At 35.0% G+C, this 17,290-nt stretch overlaps 1 protein-coding gene across 2 annotated transcripts in view; it reads right to left on the bottom strand.

Annotated features, from left to right (window-relative positions):
- The window catches only part of NRDE2 (NRDE-2, necessary for RNA interference, domain containing), a 71,752-nt gene that overhangs the window by 47,242 nt on the left and 7,220 nt on the right, over positions 1 to 17,290 (bottom strand). For both annotated transcript variants that reach the window (XM_051977395.1, XM_051977394.1), the window contains exons 2-3: positions 4,991 to 5,099; positions 3,108 to 3,341 (exon numbers count right to left, since the gene is read on the bottom strand). In XM_051977395.1, the coding sequence (XP_051833355.1) occupies positions 3,108 to 3,341; positions 4,991 to 5,099 (343 nt within the window). The remainder of the gene's footprint in view (positions 1 to 3,107; positions 3,342 to 4,990; positions 5,100 to 17,290) is intronic.

Raw genomic sequence — 17,290 nt, 5'->3', positions numbered from 1 at the left:
GAGTTTACATTTTACTAGATCAGTTTCAAAAGGTTTTTAAAGCAGGAGATAACAGTTTTAACTACACATCAGGAAAATTAAACTGGCAGCTTTATTAAGTAAAGTGGACAGCTAGGTGGAGCAGGAGATAAAGCACCAGGTCTGGCTGAAGTAAAGAAGACTCATCTTCCTGACTAAAATTTGACCTTAGATGCTTACTAGCTTACTAGCTGGGTGACCCTGGGCAAATCACTTAATCCTCTCTGCCTTCGTTTCCTCATCTGTAAAACAAGCTGGAGAAGAAAATGACACAGCCCTCTAATGTCTTTGTCAAGAAAACCCAAATGGAGTCATGAAGAATCGGACAAGACTGAAACTGAACAACAATAAATGGCCCAAAGATTAAGAAGATGTTAGTACAGCCCAAGAAAAAGAGATAAAGTTTTATTATTAGACTCATGGCAGTCTGAATGGAGAGGAAGGAGTATATTTAATATTGTTATGGAAGTAGAATAGACAAAACTTGTCTAAGGAAGTAAAAGACATAAGTCTGCTTCCAAGAAAAGCAGCTGCTGGTTAAGACTGCATTGACAATTCATTTTTGGAAACACAAGTCAGCTCAGGGTTCTAAAAGAAGTAGTTGCTCATTTTAAAATGCGATGGGCTATGGTATGTAAATTACAGAATGGATTAGAATTTGAATTAGAACAACTGAAGAACCTTTAATCTAATAACTTAGGAAATGAGGATACCAAAACTCTACAATGATTGTACAACAAATATAATTTATTTAATATTAGGCAGAAGATGTAAATTTGGTTATTAATAATAAGTTAAGGTGGGGTCATTTGCAGAGAATCCAAAGCCTGAACCAGCAAAGATAAAAAGAAGTAAAAGGGGAGATTTCAGAACTACATAAACTGAATCTGAAGCTAGAAGTGGAAACTATTCAGTTGTAAATCTAACAGTATAAAGGACATCTTAGAAACAAAGAATCAGAGAGGTTATCTGCCAAATAAATTAATTTAGTTATAGGCAGTATGTTATTAATTAAGCAAAATGTGGATTAATTCAGTTTATTAGTGATTCAACAAAGAAGTAACATTTATCAAGGAAGTTTTATAGACAATACTGAAGAAAGAGGATATTCAAGTTTCCTCTTCCAATATTGAGTTAACCTGAGCACATGGGTTTTTCTCTTTCATGTGCTCTTTTCTCTAAGTGCTCACTCACCTACAAGGATACTGAATGAACTGGTGGAAAAATATAAGCCAGATTTAGAGGATATAGTTGTTACTCCCACATTTGCTTTACTATATGGGTATCTGTGATGTTATTTTTTTTTTGCCTTACTATTAAGTAAATGCTATATTTAAGATTGAAAAGTGGCATGATTACACATTTGTATAAATGAAAATATATCAGTGAAGGCTTGTGAGGTGAAGTGGAAAGTAAGTATATTTCTCTCCTTCCTCCCCAGGGATATCCTTCAAACTGAGGAGGAGTATGAGTATAAGCATATGGTGATTTTTGTATGAAAATCCAGCCCTGTCAATGTGGGGACGAATTAGAGTAAGCAAAGCATCATGGGTGAAAGATGTCAGGCACTACAATAGTGAATGGCCATCCTAAGCACCCAATTCATTAGGCAATTAATTGGATGTGGAACATTAAGGACAAAGGGAAGTCAAAGATGGCCAAGGTTTAACATCTTGGTCACTGGGGGTATATTAGTACAATTAACCCATATGGGAAGGTTAGGAAGAGAGGCAAGTTCAATGGAAGAAGATGATGAATGCAGTTTGGAGCACAATGAATTAAGAGGCTATTGGGACATGCTAATGGAGATATACAGGAGGCATTATGATGAACTTAGATGAGCTTAGAGGACAGCCTGAGGCTAGATGGACATCTTTGAGAGTTACATCAATAGAAGTGATAGACAAAAAGGTGAGATCACCCAGATAAAAAGAGTGAAGTAAAAGAAGAGGACACTCATATTTAGGGGGTAAGGAGAAAATGATGAATCTGGGAAGACAGTGAAGGAAATGTTAAGTAGAAGAGAAACTAGGAGGAGACAGCTTGGGTTCATGTCAATTCCTTTGAAAACAAATCTTAAAATCAACTTATTAGGACTAACAGGGAAATGCTCACCAACACATAAAAACAACTACCAGGCTATTTCTTTTTAACTGTCCCATGAAACGTCTTTACTTTGTTGCTTATTTGCTATTCAACATTTTGTGATTAGTGTGCTAATGACATCTGAGACCCAAAGTATCAGAACCAGATGACATTTAAAGAACTTCAGAGCCTTAAAGCAGTTTTCCCAGGTACCTCATGACAGAATGGTCCCCCCAGAGGATTCACTGTTTACAGGTTGAATGGAAACACAGAGGGCTATATTCCATACTTGTCTCAAAGCATGGTGTACACCGACATCAATGGGAGTTCCATGCATGGAACAATATGGCAGTCCCCTAAGAGCTACAGAGTGCTTAACTATTTTTAAAGTATACCTTAGACACATTTAAATTTTAAATTTCTCTCACCAAATTTTTGTATACAAGCAAAATAAAGATTATGCTTAAATGATGAGAAACTCAGCAAATTTTAGACCATAATAACTGTTCTATCTATGGATAGAGCACTTTCACATGGAACTCATTATAAGAATATAATATAGTGAATGGTATAGTGTAAAGAACACTAGATTTAACAGCAAAATTCCATGGTTCACATCTTTTTCTAAACAATAGCTGAGCAATGCTGGGCAAATCATTCAACCTTTCTAGACGACTGTCAGTCCAAATCCAATTTAACTGGGAAATATTTTGAAATGAATAAAAACGAGCAGAATACAGATAATGTTACTATATGGTTTTGTAAGTCAATATGTGGCCTCCTAGGATTTCTAAGTAGAGTTTAGTGATCACTCTTTCTATCTGAGTTTGTCATCCCTGCTTTAGATAAATACTAGGTCCCTCCCTGCTCTAATATACAAAATGAGAGATAATCTATGTATGTGAATGGACATCAGAGAACACATAGTATGAGCAAATGACACCAGGATCCCAAAGAAAAGAAAAATCCAAATGACAAATATAATTTATGAACAGAATACATACTTTGGTTTCTCAACTTCCTTTTTATTGTAAATGATGCATCCTGTAGATGTCTCCTTTTCAGAGTCAGTAGCTGAATAAGATTCACTGTCACTAGACTGCTCATATTTTTTCTTGGTTTTCTTGTGATGTTGGTGTTTTTTCTTTTTCTTTTTTTCTTTCTTCTTTTTTCTACTTGCTTGTTTAAGCCTTTTGTGTGTATCACTGCCTTCTGAAAGTTCCGGTTTTAAAGGGCTCCTATTCAGAAAAATAAAGCTTATAATTCTCAAAAACTATTCAAGAAATATTAAGAAAAACTAAACAATCACACACTGAAAGGAGAAAGAGAAGACAGCACAGAAAATAGTGCTTCCACAAATGAAACAGAGAACTTCAAATAAGGTATTTTTATAGAGCTTTCCTAAGATTCACAGCCAAGTTTATAAGGTCTTACAATTAGAGAAAAAAATAAAGCAAGAGGTTTTTTTTTAATAAAAGATAGGTTCAATTTTATGTAGTCTATGCTTAATATTTTTAGGTATACATATTAATATTTGCCTTTAAACAAAAAGCATCTCATGTATACTTATTGTGTATCTAATTTATACTTTAATATATTTAACATCTACTGGTCATCCTGCCATCTGGGGGAGAGGATGGGGGGAAAGAGGGGAAAAATTGGAACAAGAAGTTTGGCAATTGTCAATGCTGTAAAGTTACCCATACATATAATCTGTAAATAAAAGGCTGTTAAAATTAAAAAAAAATCCAATAATCTTTATACCATTAAAAAAATAAATAAATAAACAAAAAACATCTAGAGATTAATTTATCAAATAAAAACCAGGGTATTCTACAAAAGCAATATTCTAAGAAGTACATATTCAGTCCTACCTCTTCCCACTAATATGACTTTAAAGGTAAAAAAGTGAACCAAAGTTTTGTCCATGATTTCCAAGTTTAAAGCAGAGCACTATAAACAATTCTTTCTCAAGTTCAGTAGCATCCTTTCCTTAATTAAAAAAAGCTTGTTAGTACTGTGTACCCTCAAGGTCAGGGCTTAACAAAGTATACTACTCAAGGAAATGTGTTTGTGAGGGATTAACAAACCCATGTGAGCAGGACAACTCCACAGAGTCGTTTCCATAATTTTCAGCAATAGGCTTTTAAAACTGGACACAAATTATATGTTGGTTTAAAAAAAAAAAAACTTTTCCTAGAATTTCATATGACCCAGGAATAGAATGTAAAAGGCACAACAATCAAGTTTTATGAAAGCATATCAAAATATAATAAGGAGTTATCTTAACTATATGATTTGAGAGATTATTAAGGAGGTCAGTAGAGTTGCTTTATAGTCAAAAGGACAACGTCTATATTGTCTATAACAATGCAAATAAATTAAATACAACCAGGCAATAAAACTCTGTTCAACTACAGATTTAATAGTGTCATACTGTCTGTTAAGGAATATCTCCCTCCTTTGTGTTAATTAATTGATATTTTTTGGGGGGAATGAACCTTGTAAGAAAGAGTAGATCTTTTTAGATTTGTTTGGAAATGTCTATTGTTTCAAAACAAATGTTATCAGTGAATGTTAAAACAATTAAAGCTGCTTAAGAATCATGATACTGACATTTCCCTCCAGGCCTAATTACAGAGATACCACTTGTAATTTCTTTGCAATATGGAAAAAGGAGAAGGGAGAAGGAAAGAAAAAAGAAAATGTCAGAGTGAGACAAGGGAAAATATAGTTTGGAAAAGATCAGCATGATGTTTTTTAAAGGTTTTTCAAAAAGTTTCATTTAAGCTAAGATACAGAAGTCCCGTCATATACTAGTCACAATGGCAAACAATACAGCATATAAAAGAAAATCTATTGAAAAAAATGTCAAAGAAGATGCTACCTTGTGAGAAGTTCCTTTTCAGAAGCAAGAGCTGTAATCTCTACAGTATTTTGTTGCAGAGTTGGTATGTTTCCAGTACAAAAGCTTGGGTTGCTCAACCAGTCTAAATCTATTTATGCAGAAGGGAAAAAAAGATCAATAACATTAGCTCAATACATGCTAAAAAGCAAGAAATTCATCTAATCAGCCAATGACCTAATTCACTGCCAATGTCAGCAAACGATTCTAAATAGTCAAGCACAGCAAAAAGAGTTACAAATTTTTTTTATTTGGCAGAGGACACGGTTTTAGCACACTAAATATTTAAGACTATAAAATCTTGTTTTATTCCATTACATTTTAAGTCAACATCAATTTAACAAATATTTATTATGTGAAGCATATATATGTACATCTATACATATATGTATAGAGAGAAAGAGAGACAGAGACAGAGAGAAAGAGGGACAGAGACCGAGAGTGAGCACTATTCCAGGTATTAAGATCAGACAAAAAGCAAATGATGTCTGTTTTTAAGAAGCTTACAGGCTACTGGGAATACAAGATAATTTAAGGAGGGAGAAAGCATTAACAATTGTGGAGTTAAGAGAAGGATTCACATAGGAAATGGCACCTAAATCCAGTCTGAAGAAAGAGGACTGAAAAACAGAAATGAGAATAAATGCCTTGGAACAAGGTATGTGCTTAATACATGTTTTTTTCACTCATTCATTCAATGAAGGACCAGAAGAATGAGCTGTGGAATCTGGATACCAAGTGAGAATAGCTGGGAGTGCAGCTTGACCGGAACTCAAGTACATGAAGAGAATGATATAAAGGCTGAAGCCAAGTTGTGGAAGAGTTCAAAAGCCCATCTAGGGAGTTTATATGTCACCCTAAAAGTAGTAGGAAGCCACTGCAGATTTCTGAGCAGACGGATGACAGGGTAAGATTCTCTAACCTCCTCTGGGAAGAGTGGTATGATGTTCAATGTTGTCACTGATGAGCATTCTCAAACCTGATCATAGCCTTCAGATCTGGGTGCTTCTGTGCCCCAGCAGATCATCTTCCAAATCCCCTTCCCCACCGTCTCATCACCTCATCACTTATTTCCATTTCCCTCAACCATCCCACCCCAAAGTCCCATCCAAATGCTACTCTTCCCTTCCACTGTGCCCTTTGGAATGCCCATTCCACAGGCAACATACTACCTCACCCTAAATCTTTTCCTCTCCCACTCTTTCCAACTACTAGCTATTATTAAAATCTGTTTCTCTACAAATGACAAAGCCTCCCTAGGTACCCTTTCCAGTGCTGACTGCAGCTTCACTCACTGCCGCCATCTCACTGGTAAAGGGGTGTGTGTGTGTGTGGGTGTGTGTGTGTGTGTGTGTGTGTGTGTGTGTGTATGTGTGTGTGTGTGTTTTGGGGGGAGGGAGGAGAGACACATGGGAGGTGGTGGGGAGGGCCCTGGAGTACTCCTTGCTTCCCACAGCTACTTCCAGGTTCGGTTTCCACACACACACACACACACACACACACCACACACCCCTCCGTTGCTCAATGACCCTTCTTCCTTTGAGGTTCTTCCTATTTCTAGCTACCACAAAATCAAAATCCTGGTGCCTGTTGGCACCTGGACCCCCAAGTCCATCCCCCTTCTTCCTCAAAGAGGCTCATAAATTTTCTCAACTCCTGTCCTTACCTAGGAGACTCAGTATACACACTGACTCTGCCTTAAACTCCTTAACCACTTAGTTCCCTCATCTACTCACTTTCCATGGGCTACTCCTTTGGCCACCTCAGACACATACAAAGATAGTCACACCCTGGATCCTGATAGATCAAATCAAAACTGATTATCTTTCCCTCCAAACTCTCCCTGCCTCCTACCTTCCCTCTTCTTGTTGAGGGCAATTCTATGCTCCCAATCCCTCAGGTTCAAAATATAGGAGTTCTACCGGATTCCTCTCTCTCTCTCATCCCTCATCCCGGCCCCTCACATCCAATCTGCTGCCGAGGCCCACTGATTGCACTTCTGCAATCTCTACTGAATGTGTACCCTTCTCTTCTCTGACACCGCCACCACACTAGGACAGCCCCTTATCCCCTCCAAAAGTGGATCGTGTTAGTCTGCTGGTGAATCAGCTTCTTCCAGTCTCTCAAATCCATTCTAATTTCAGCACTAATATGATATTCCTAAAGCACCCTCTACTCTAATCATGTCACCTCTCTACTCAATAAACTCCAGTGGCTCTCTATCACTTCCAGAATCAACCATAAAATCCTACTAAGCCCTTCAAGACCTAGCCCCCTCCTACATTTGCAGTCTTCTTGCTATCTTACGCCTCAACATGTGTTGCTCAATCCAGTGATACAGGCTTTTTGGACGTTCCATGAACAAGATACTCCATCTTTCAGCTTCAGGCACTTTCTCTGGCTGTCCCAGCATCATTCTGCCTCCTCAATTCTGCCTACTGACTTTCCTTTATGTCTCATCTCATCTTTTACAGAAAGTCTATCTGACCCCTTAATTGCACTACCTTCCCTCCTATTTATTCTGTATACTGTTTTGTATATATTTATTTGATTGTTGTCTCCCCTATTAGATCATGAACTCCTTGAAGGCAGAGAATGTTTTTGGCCTCTATTTGATTCCCCAACATTTAGTGCAATACCTAGCACACAGTTGGTGTTTAACAAATGTTTATTGACGGATTGACTGATTCTAGTGACAGGAACTCACAATTTTATGAGAGCCACCAGGAAATAGCCTGACACATACCATAAACTTTGGGAGAACATATTTCAAAGCATCCAGATGAAGGGTAGGCAAGAGCTAATTGTCTACAATCCTATACAGAAATAGGTTCAAGGAGGATGTAAAGCTCTCAAAATTAATTCTGAATTCTGAAAACACAAATTATTACTGTGAGTAAGTAGCAAGAGTGCTATCTAGACTAGATTCTAGAAGACCAATGGGGGTCCCCAGAGAACTCATTAGCCAATTGAGACTCTTAGAAAGCAAGCAATGAAAAACAAAGAAGGGAAAGGTAACAAAGAATTCATATGTGAGTGGTATATTAGTGTGGAAATCCAGAATGAACCATTGGCAAATAATGCTAAAGTCAACTAAAATGTGTGTGTGTTTTTTTTTAACTCTCTTTGGGGAAAGAAGAAAATAAAATAAAGGACAAGATACCTAAGATAAGTAGTAAAAGAATAGCAGCTAAGCGTGAGAAGACAGGACTACTTAATTTTTATTTTGCTTGTTTTGTCTGCCAAGGTGACTAATCTTTTGATTGAGATGGCACAAAAATGGTTAACTCAGAGTTTAGATCAAGGTAAATAAAGAGCTGATAAGACAACTAGCTGCCCTGAATAAGTCAACAGAACTAGCCTGTATTCTAGGGCAATGAAAGAATTGTCATTTGTGGCTTGGAGAGCTGGAATTATGATAGGGGAAGTTTCATAAAACTGGTGGTGATTACCTTTCCCTTCATATTAAAAGGTACAATCTGTAAACCAAACACAAACAAGCTAGACTTCTTGAAGGCAGCTAAAGAACACAATAGATAGTGTGCTGATTTTGGAATCAGTAAGACATGAATTTATAATGAGGATGACATGTACTAGCTGTAATCCTTAGGGATTCATGTGACTTCTCACAGCTTCAGTTTTCTCATCTATAGAATATGAGTAATAATAGCATCTATCAAAAAAGACTGTTGTATAAATTGAGTAAAATAACAGGCAAAATGCTTTGCAAACTTTAAACTATTATATAAATGCTAGCTATTAATATTGTTATTCTATTCTTGGCAAAATCCTAGAATATATTATTAAAGAAACAGTTTATGAGCATTTAGAAAGGAAAATGGTAATCACTAAGAGTTAGAATAGAGCAGCTACATGGGACAGAAGAGTGCTAGACCTGGGATCAGAAGATCTGAGTTCAAATCCACATTCAGAAACTTATTTTTTTTGTAACTCTGGGCAAGTCACTTAAATATGTTTGCTTCAGTTTCCTCATTTATAAAATGAGCTGGAAAAAGAAATGGCCAATCACTCCAGTATCTCTGCCAAGAAAATCCCTAACAGGGTCATAGAGTTGGACATTAATAATAACAGACTGAACAATGATAACAGAGTTAGAATAGGTTCATTTGTAGCAAGTCTCACCAAACTAACCATATTTCTTCTGTTGACAAGATAACTACATTGGCAGATCCGGGAGAATAAAATTAATTTAGTATATCTGCATTCAAGTAAAACATCTAACAAAGTCTTTGATGCTCCACTCTAGACAGAGAAAGTAGGCTATGCATATAATTGGTAGTTTCAGAAATGCTTGAATGACTAGTTCTGAAGAACAGTCATGAATGGTTAAGTGTCAGATTGGAAGAAGTCCCTAGTAGTCAGTGTGTCCTAAGGTTCTAGATCTTGACTGTATTCTATTTTTTATATCAATAGTTTGGATGAAAGGCTAGACAGTATGTTTGTCAATTTTGAGATGACATGAAGCTAGGATGTACAGTCAACTCACTGGCTGACAGAATGAAAAATAGTCTCAACAGACTACAATGATAGACTAAATCCATTAAGATAAAATTGAATAAGACTATCATAGGTCCAGGGATACATGCAAAATTCTACATATGGACTAAAAAAATCAACTTTACAAGTACATGATGAGGGAGATATGCCTAGAGAGGCAATTCCTGTGGAAAAGAACAAGTGATTTAATGAACTACAAGTTCAAAATGAGTCAATAATGTGTCACTGTAATTAAAAAAAAATCTAATGCTATTCAAAATTGCATTAAGAGAAGCATGGTGCCCAGAATAAAAGAAGTGATAGTTTTATTGTACTTTGTCTGAGTCCATACTTAGAACACTGTAATCAGCCTTCTAGGCATCAAATTTTAAGATCATGGAAAAGCAAAAGTGTATCGGGAGGACAGCAGTGAAGGCAGAAAGGACATTAAATACCATGCCATATGCAGAAGAATGGTAGCAATGTTTAGTCTTAAGAAAGGATGCAGAAGGGATATGAAAGTTATCAAATTTTTTTATTGGACCCAAAAATCAATAAAAAGTTTGCTTTCAATTTGTGCTTAGCTCTATGCTGTTTAACACTGCCAATGACTTGGGATGTAGGTATAGATGGCATGCTTATTAAATATGAAGATGGCACAGAGGGAAAACTAACACTAAATTACAGGATCCAAAAAGTTCTTGACAAGTTAAATTGCTAGACTGAAACCAAGTTGATGGATTAGCAATAAATGCAAAGTTTTATACTTAGGCTCAAAAAAAATCAACTTAATAAGGATAAGATAGAGGAGAGGTTAACCATCTGAAAAAAATACAATTCAGAGATTTCCATGTACCAAAAGCTCAATACAAGTCAATAGTCTCAAATGATAAAGAAACTATCTCATGGAAGCCAAGACTAAATGGAGGCATAATGCCCAAAGCCAAAGACATGACAGTCTTGTTATATTCTGCCTTGGTAAGAATGCATCAGGAGTATTATGTTCAATCATCACTCTATGTTCGAAAGGATAATAAGCTGGAGCACATCAGAAGGTAACAAGAATGGTAAAGGATCCTGAGATTATGACATATGAGAGCTGATTGAAGGAGACTATAGCCAGATGACAATCAGAAATATATGTAATTGGAATGGCCTATTTCAGGATGTAGTGATGAAGATTTAGGAGTCTTCAAGCAAGGACTAGGTGACCACTTGATAAATATGTTTAATTAAAATTCAAAAAGCGTTTATCAAAATAAGCCTTATATACCAGGTTCTGAGCTAGGATCTGAAATACAAAGACAAAAGTCGGGCAATCTTTGACCTTCAGTAGCTTATGTTATTATCATAGAATTCATATTCATGTAGAGGCTGGACTAGATGATTTCTGAAGTTATATCCAATTCCTAGATTCTACAATGGAAGTATTATTCCCTTGGTTTTGAACACTATAATTTCATGCTATCCTTACAAAGATGATTGTTTTTAATCAAAGTATAGGTTTTACAATGAGCTCTAATAAATTTCATCTTAATGAATTTGATCCACCATTTAAACATGTTAAGAAGAACCCTATTTGAATTTCTGTCATTTAACATAATAGTTATCACTTTCATTTTGTGTCCACAAATTTAGTAGAAGTCTCTGATGTCTTCACTGAAGTCATTGACAAAAATAACGAAAAGGTTGGAGATGACAACAGGGCCCTGGGGCCACTCTAGACACCCCACTCAAAATCAAAACTCTTTGAGTTGAAAGAAGAGCAGATTTTATGGAATGAGAGAGACAGAGAGAGACAGAGAGAGAAGAGATAGAGAAACACAGAGACAGAAATAGAGAGAAGAGACAGAGAGAGAAGAGGGAGCAGAGAGACAGAGACAGAAAAAGATACACAGAGAGAAGAGACAGACAGACAGAAATACAAATGGGGAGAGGAGGACAGATATAGTCCAGGCTAAAGTAAAGATGTTAACAAAATAAAGAGGTGGAAATTCCCATAGTATGTGGGGGAAAAAATGAGTAAATCACTTTGGTTGGAAGAGCCCTAATGTTACAGAGGAGGGAGACACTATTGGTTAGGGAAGTTGAAGATGACAATGTGAAAAAGGTAATATCTGAGCTGAACTTTGAAGAATGGATAAGATTTTCATAAATGGAAATGAGCATTTCTGGCCAATGAGGTGGCTAGGAAAGAGGGAAGAAATGACATGGTCAAAGGTTTAGAAATATATTGGAGTCCAGTCAAACACTAAACTTAAAATTCTAAAAATAAAAGGAGAGATTAATAAAATAGCAAAAAAATCTATTGAATTAATAAATAAAACTGAGTTGGTTTTATGAAAAAAATCAACAAAATAGATAAACCCTTAGTAAATCTGATTTAAAAAAGGAAAGAGGAAAATCAAATTGTTAGTCTTAAAAATGAAAAGGGAGACCTCGCCACTAATGAAGAAGAAAATAGATCAATAATTAGGAGTTACTTTGCCCAACTTTATACCAATAAATTCGATAACTTAAATGAAATGGAAGAATACCTTCAAAAATATAGCTTGCCCAGATTAACAGAGGAAGAAGTAAATTGGTTAAACAGTCCAGTTTTAGAAAAAGAAATAGAACAAGCTATTAATCAACTCCCTAAGAAAAAAATCCCCAAGACCAGATGGATTTACATGTGAATTCTACCAAACATTTAAAGAACAATTAACTCCAATGCTATATAAACTATTTGAAAAAATAGGAATTGAAGGAGTCCTACTAAATTCCTTTTATGACATAGAGATGGTACTGATACCTAAACCAGATAAGTTGAAAACAGAGAAAGAAAATTATAGACTAATATCCCTAATGAATTTTGATGCAAAAATCTTAAATAAAATATTAGCAAAAAGATTACAGAAAATCATCCCCAGGATAATACATCATGACCAAGTAGGATTTATACCAGAAATGCAAGGCTGGTTCAATATTAGGAAAACTATTAGCATAATTGACTATATCAATTACCAAATTAACAAAAAACATATGATCATCTCAATAGATGCAGAAAAAAGATTTCATAAAATCCAACAACCACTCCTCATAAAAACATTTGAGAGTATAGGAATAAATGGACTTTTCCTTAAAATAGCCAGGAGCATCTATTTAAAACCATCAGTAAGCATCATATGTAATGGGGATAAACTGGAACCATTCCCAATAAGATCAGGAGTGAAACAGTGTTGTCCTCTATCACCATTACTATTCAATATTTTATTAGAAACACTAGCTTTGGCAATAAGAGTTGAGAAAGAGATTAAAGGAATTAGAGTAGGTAATGAGGAAACCAAATTATCACTCTTTGCAGATGATATGATGATATACTTAGAGAACCCCAGAGGATCAACTAAAAAGCTATTAGAAATAATCCAGAACTTTAGCAAAGTTTCAGTATACAAAATAAATCCACATAAATCCTCAGCATTTTTATACATTACCAACAAAATCCAACAGCAAGAGATACAAAGAGAAATTTCATTCAAAATAACTGTCGATAGCATAAAATATTGGGAATCTATCTGCCAAAGGAAAGTCAGGAACTATATGAACAAAACTACAAAACACTTTCCACACAAATAAAGTCAGATTTAAACAATTGGAAAAATATTAAGTGCTCTTAGATAAGCCAAGTAAATGTAATAAAAATGACACTACTACCTAAACTAATCTATTTAGTGCTATACCAATCCCAAGAAACTATTTTAATAACCTAGAAAAAATAACAACAAAATTCATATGGAAGAACAAAAAGTCAAGAATTTCAAGGGAACTAATGAAAAAAAAATCAAATGAAGGAGGCCTAGCTGTACCTGAACTAAAACTATATTTTATAAAGCAGCAGTCACCAAAACCATTTGGTATTGACTAAGAAATTGATTAGTTGATCAGTGGAATAGGTTAGGCTCATAGGACAAAACAATCAATAACTATAGCAATCAAGTGTTTGATAAACCCAAAGATCCCAACTTTTGAGATAAGAATTCACTACTTGACAAAAACTGCTGGGAAAACTGGAAAGTATGGCAGAAACTAGGCATGGACTCACACTTAACACCATACACCAAGATAAGATGAAAATGGGTTCATGATTTAGGCATAAAGAATGAGATTATAAATAAATTAGAGGAACCTAGGATAGTTTACCTCTCAGACATGTGGAGGAGGAAGGAATTTATGACCAAAGAAGAACTAGAGATCATTATTGATCACAAAATAGAAAAATTTGATTATATCAAATTAAAAGGCTTTTGTACAAACAAAACTAATACAAGCGAGATTAGAAGGGAAGCAATAAACAGGAAAAAACATTTTTACTGTTAAAGGCTCTGATAAAGACCTCATTTCCAAAATATATAGAGAATTGACTTTAATTTACAAGAAATCAAGCCATTCTCCAACTGATAAATGGTCAAAGGATATGAATAGACAATTTTCAGATGATGAAATTGAAACTATTTCTACTCATATGAAAGGGTGTTCCAAATCACTATTGATCAGAGAAATGCAAATTAAGACAACTCTGAGATACCACTACATACCTCTCAGATTGGCTAAGATAACAGGAAAAGATAGTGACGAATGTTGGAGGGGATGTGGGAAAACTGGGACACAGATGCATTGTTGGTAGAGTTGTGAACAGATTCAGCCATTCTGGAGAGCAATCTGGAATTATGCTCAAAAAGTTATCAAACTGTGCATACCCTTTGATCCAGCAGTGCTACTAATTGGGCTTATATTTCAAAGAGATATTAAAGAAGGGAAAGGAACCTTTATGTGCAAAAATGTTTGTGGCAGCCTTCTTTGTAGTGGCTAGAAACTGTAAATTGAATGTATGCCCATCAACTGGAGAATGGCTGAATAAATTGTGGTATTTTAATGTTATGGAATATTATTGTTCTGTAAGAAATTACCAGAGCCAGGAGATCATTATACACTTCAACAATACTCTATGAGGATACATTCTGGATGTATATCTTACATGGAAATGGATATCTTCGACAAAGAGAAGATCCAAATCAGTTCCAATTGATCAATGATGGACAGAATCAGCTACAGCCAGAGAAGAAACACTGGGAAATGAATGTGGACTACTTGCATTTTTGTTTTTCTTCCCAGATCATTTTTATCTTCTGAATCCAATTTTTCTTGTACAACAAGAGAACTGTATGGATCTGCACACATATATTGTATCTAAAATATACTTTAACATATTTAACATGTATGAAACTGCCTGTCATTTAGGGGAGGGGATGGAAGGAGGGAAGGGAAAAGTTGGAACAGAAGTGAGTGCAAGGGACAATGTTGCAAAAATTACTCATGCATATGTTCTATCAATAAAAAGCTATAATAATAATAATAAAAAAAGAAATATGTTGGAGTGAGTGAATAACTAGTATCATTCAAGTGAATGACTCATATTGTGAAGTAGTAGGGGGTTAAGGATGGAAATGTATATTGAGCTAGATTATAAAGGGTCTTGAAGGTCAAATGAAAGTCTTTCTCCTACTGGTAATCAGAAACCACTTAGTGTATAAAATGGTAACTGCAGTGTTTTAGAAAGATTAATTTGGTTACAAAATACATATAGACCTGCAAAAGAATGCCTGAATTGTAATTATAAGTTCTACATTTTTCTTTTCTCATTAACTCAAAATAAAATGAAACAAGTGCTAAGGTAGTTATAGAAATAGTTTGATGGGGTGAAAATGTTTAAATCCTATCTTGCTTTTAGGACAAATACACCATTAATCATGCTCTGCAAGTACATGAAGCCTAACCAAATTTTGGCAGGAGGGTAGCAATCATTTTAATAAACTCTGTCTCTTCAGTTCCCAGAACTTCACATATCATCATGAAATTCCACTGTTATTTTCTTCTCTTTTTTTTTTTTAATCATTCAATGCAATGCAAAACATATAATTTTTCTTTAATTTAACCTGTACCCTGTAAAGCTACTTTTCTTAGTATGGGCACATGGGCACAACACAATTGTCTAAGAATTTTCAAATTAGTACTCCCTTTAACAATACTGTACATGGGCCTTTGGCACAAAGAAGAAAGAGATCCAAATGAACAAAGTTCACAATGCTATGTTGTATATTGGTCCAATATTCACTATTGGTTCACATTAGAAAAAATTTATTACACCCTTCCTTATCCCCCTACCCCACTTAAGGGCTTTGTAATTTAATGGGCACATTTAAAATCCGTGGGGCACAAATACTATATAGAAATTCTTGCAGTTTTTCTGAGTCATTCCCAGGCCCAAGGCTTCTCTCCCTTTTTTTTTTTTTAACTGAAGTAGTTCCTGGTCCTTAAGACTTAAAAGCCTGGGAAGATGAATTTGAAAATTTCCAGTTGCTCAGTACCTATTTATTTTCCATCAGAGGTTACAGCCATTTCCACAACAACTTCTAAGTCATTCACTAAAGCAAATAAGGAGAAAGGAGAAAGAGACAACAAAACCTATACATAGACAGGAAAGCCTCCTTTTATGTAAATGTTCCTAATAATGGAGATGAAGAGGATAAAATTAAGAGAAAGACAGAAGTTAAAACAAGATAAAGTCTAATTCTTTTTTCCAGAGTTTTTCAGAATAAGCTTTAAGGATGCAATTAAGGTTTTGCCATATGGGACCATGTGTGAAGAAGTTAGATTAGGGTAATTGGAACTAGAACTTCCTAACCTTGCTCTGTGCCCTTCAATAACGAGAAATAACCTCCTGTTGCTTCAGAGTCACTTTAAAAGTGGTTGAATTTTTCATTGTTACACTTCCTTATCTTTCTAGACTAGTGTTAGAAATGGATACTTAAGGCAGTTTGAAACATTTTTTTACTTTACTTTTCTTGATTTTATGTATCTGGATTTTCTTTTGCATGACTAATATGGAAATGTTTCACATGACTTCTTCACATATATAATTAATATTGTATGACTTTTCAAGAAGTAGAGAAAGGGCAGGAAGAAAGGAGAGAATACGGAATTCAAAATTCTTTTAACACGAATGCTTAAAAAAATATGGGAAATGTTTAACAAAAAAAAAATTTTTTTTAAAGGAAAAAAAAGTTAAAAGTTCAGATCTTTAAATATCTAAACTTTTTAGTTCTTTTTAGTGGTTCTTTTTAGAACCTTTAAAGACTATCTCCATTAGAACATAGTTTACTTTTATAATCTAGTAGTAAGGTAAAATGACAGTCCAAATCAAAATGCTATTAGACACAAATCCTAAATTGGCTCCCCAGGTACCACAGTTGTACTCTCAAAAATGCCTTGTGATCTTCAAATTCAAGGCATTATACAAGTTATATATACAAGTTACACTCATTCAATAGTCATTTGTTGTTTACTATGTATTATACAAAGACAAAAAAAATTCCTACTCACAAGAAATTTACATTCTACTGAGAGGAAGGCATATAACATTGTACACAATTAAATATAAGATATATACAAAAATATATAAAGTAATATCTGGAGAGGCGGGGCATTAGCAAATTGGAAGAGGGGATGTAATAAGAGTTCAGTAGGAGGTAGCATTTAAGTTGAGCTATGAATGTTGTAATGAATTGTAAAAGATGGAGGTGAGGTATACAAAGTGTGTACAAAGGCATGGAAGAGAAAAAGAAGTAAAGAATATGGCCAATGCAAGGCAAGTAGGCCAATCTGGCCTGGAGACAGAATTCATAATAGAAAGAAACCTGAAAAGGTCAGCTGAAACTAGATTGTAAAAAGTTTAAAATGACCCAT

Source organism: Antechinus flavipes, chromosome 2 (assembly GCF_016432865.1).
Source record: "Antechinus flavipes isolate AdamAnt ecotype Samford, QLD, Australia chromosome 2, AdamAnt_v2, whole genome shotgun sequence".
NCBI classification, from domain to species: Eukaryota; Metazoa; Chordata; class Mammalia; order Dasyuromorphia; family Dasyuridae; genus Antechinus; species Antechinus flavipes.
The sequence above is the reverse complement of the archived record's forward strand: the minus strand, read 5'-3'. Positions and strand labels throughout refer to the sequence as shown.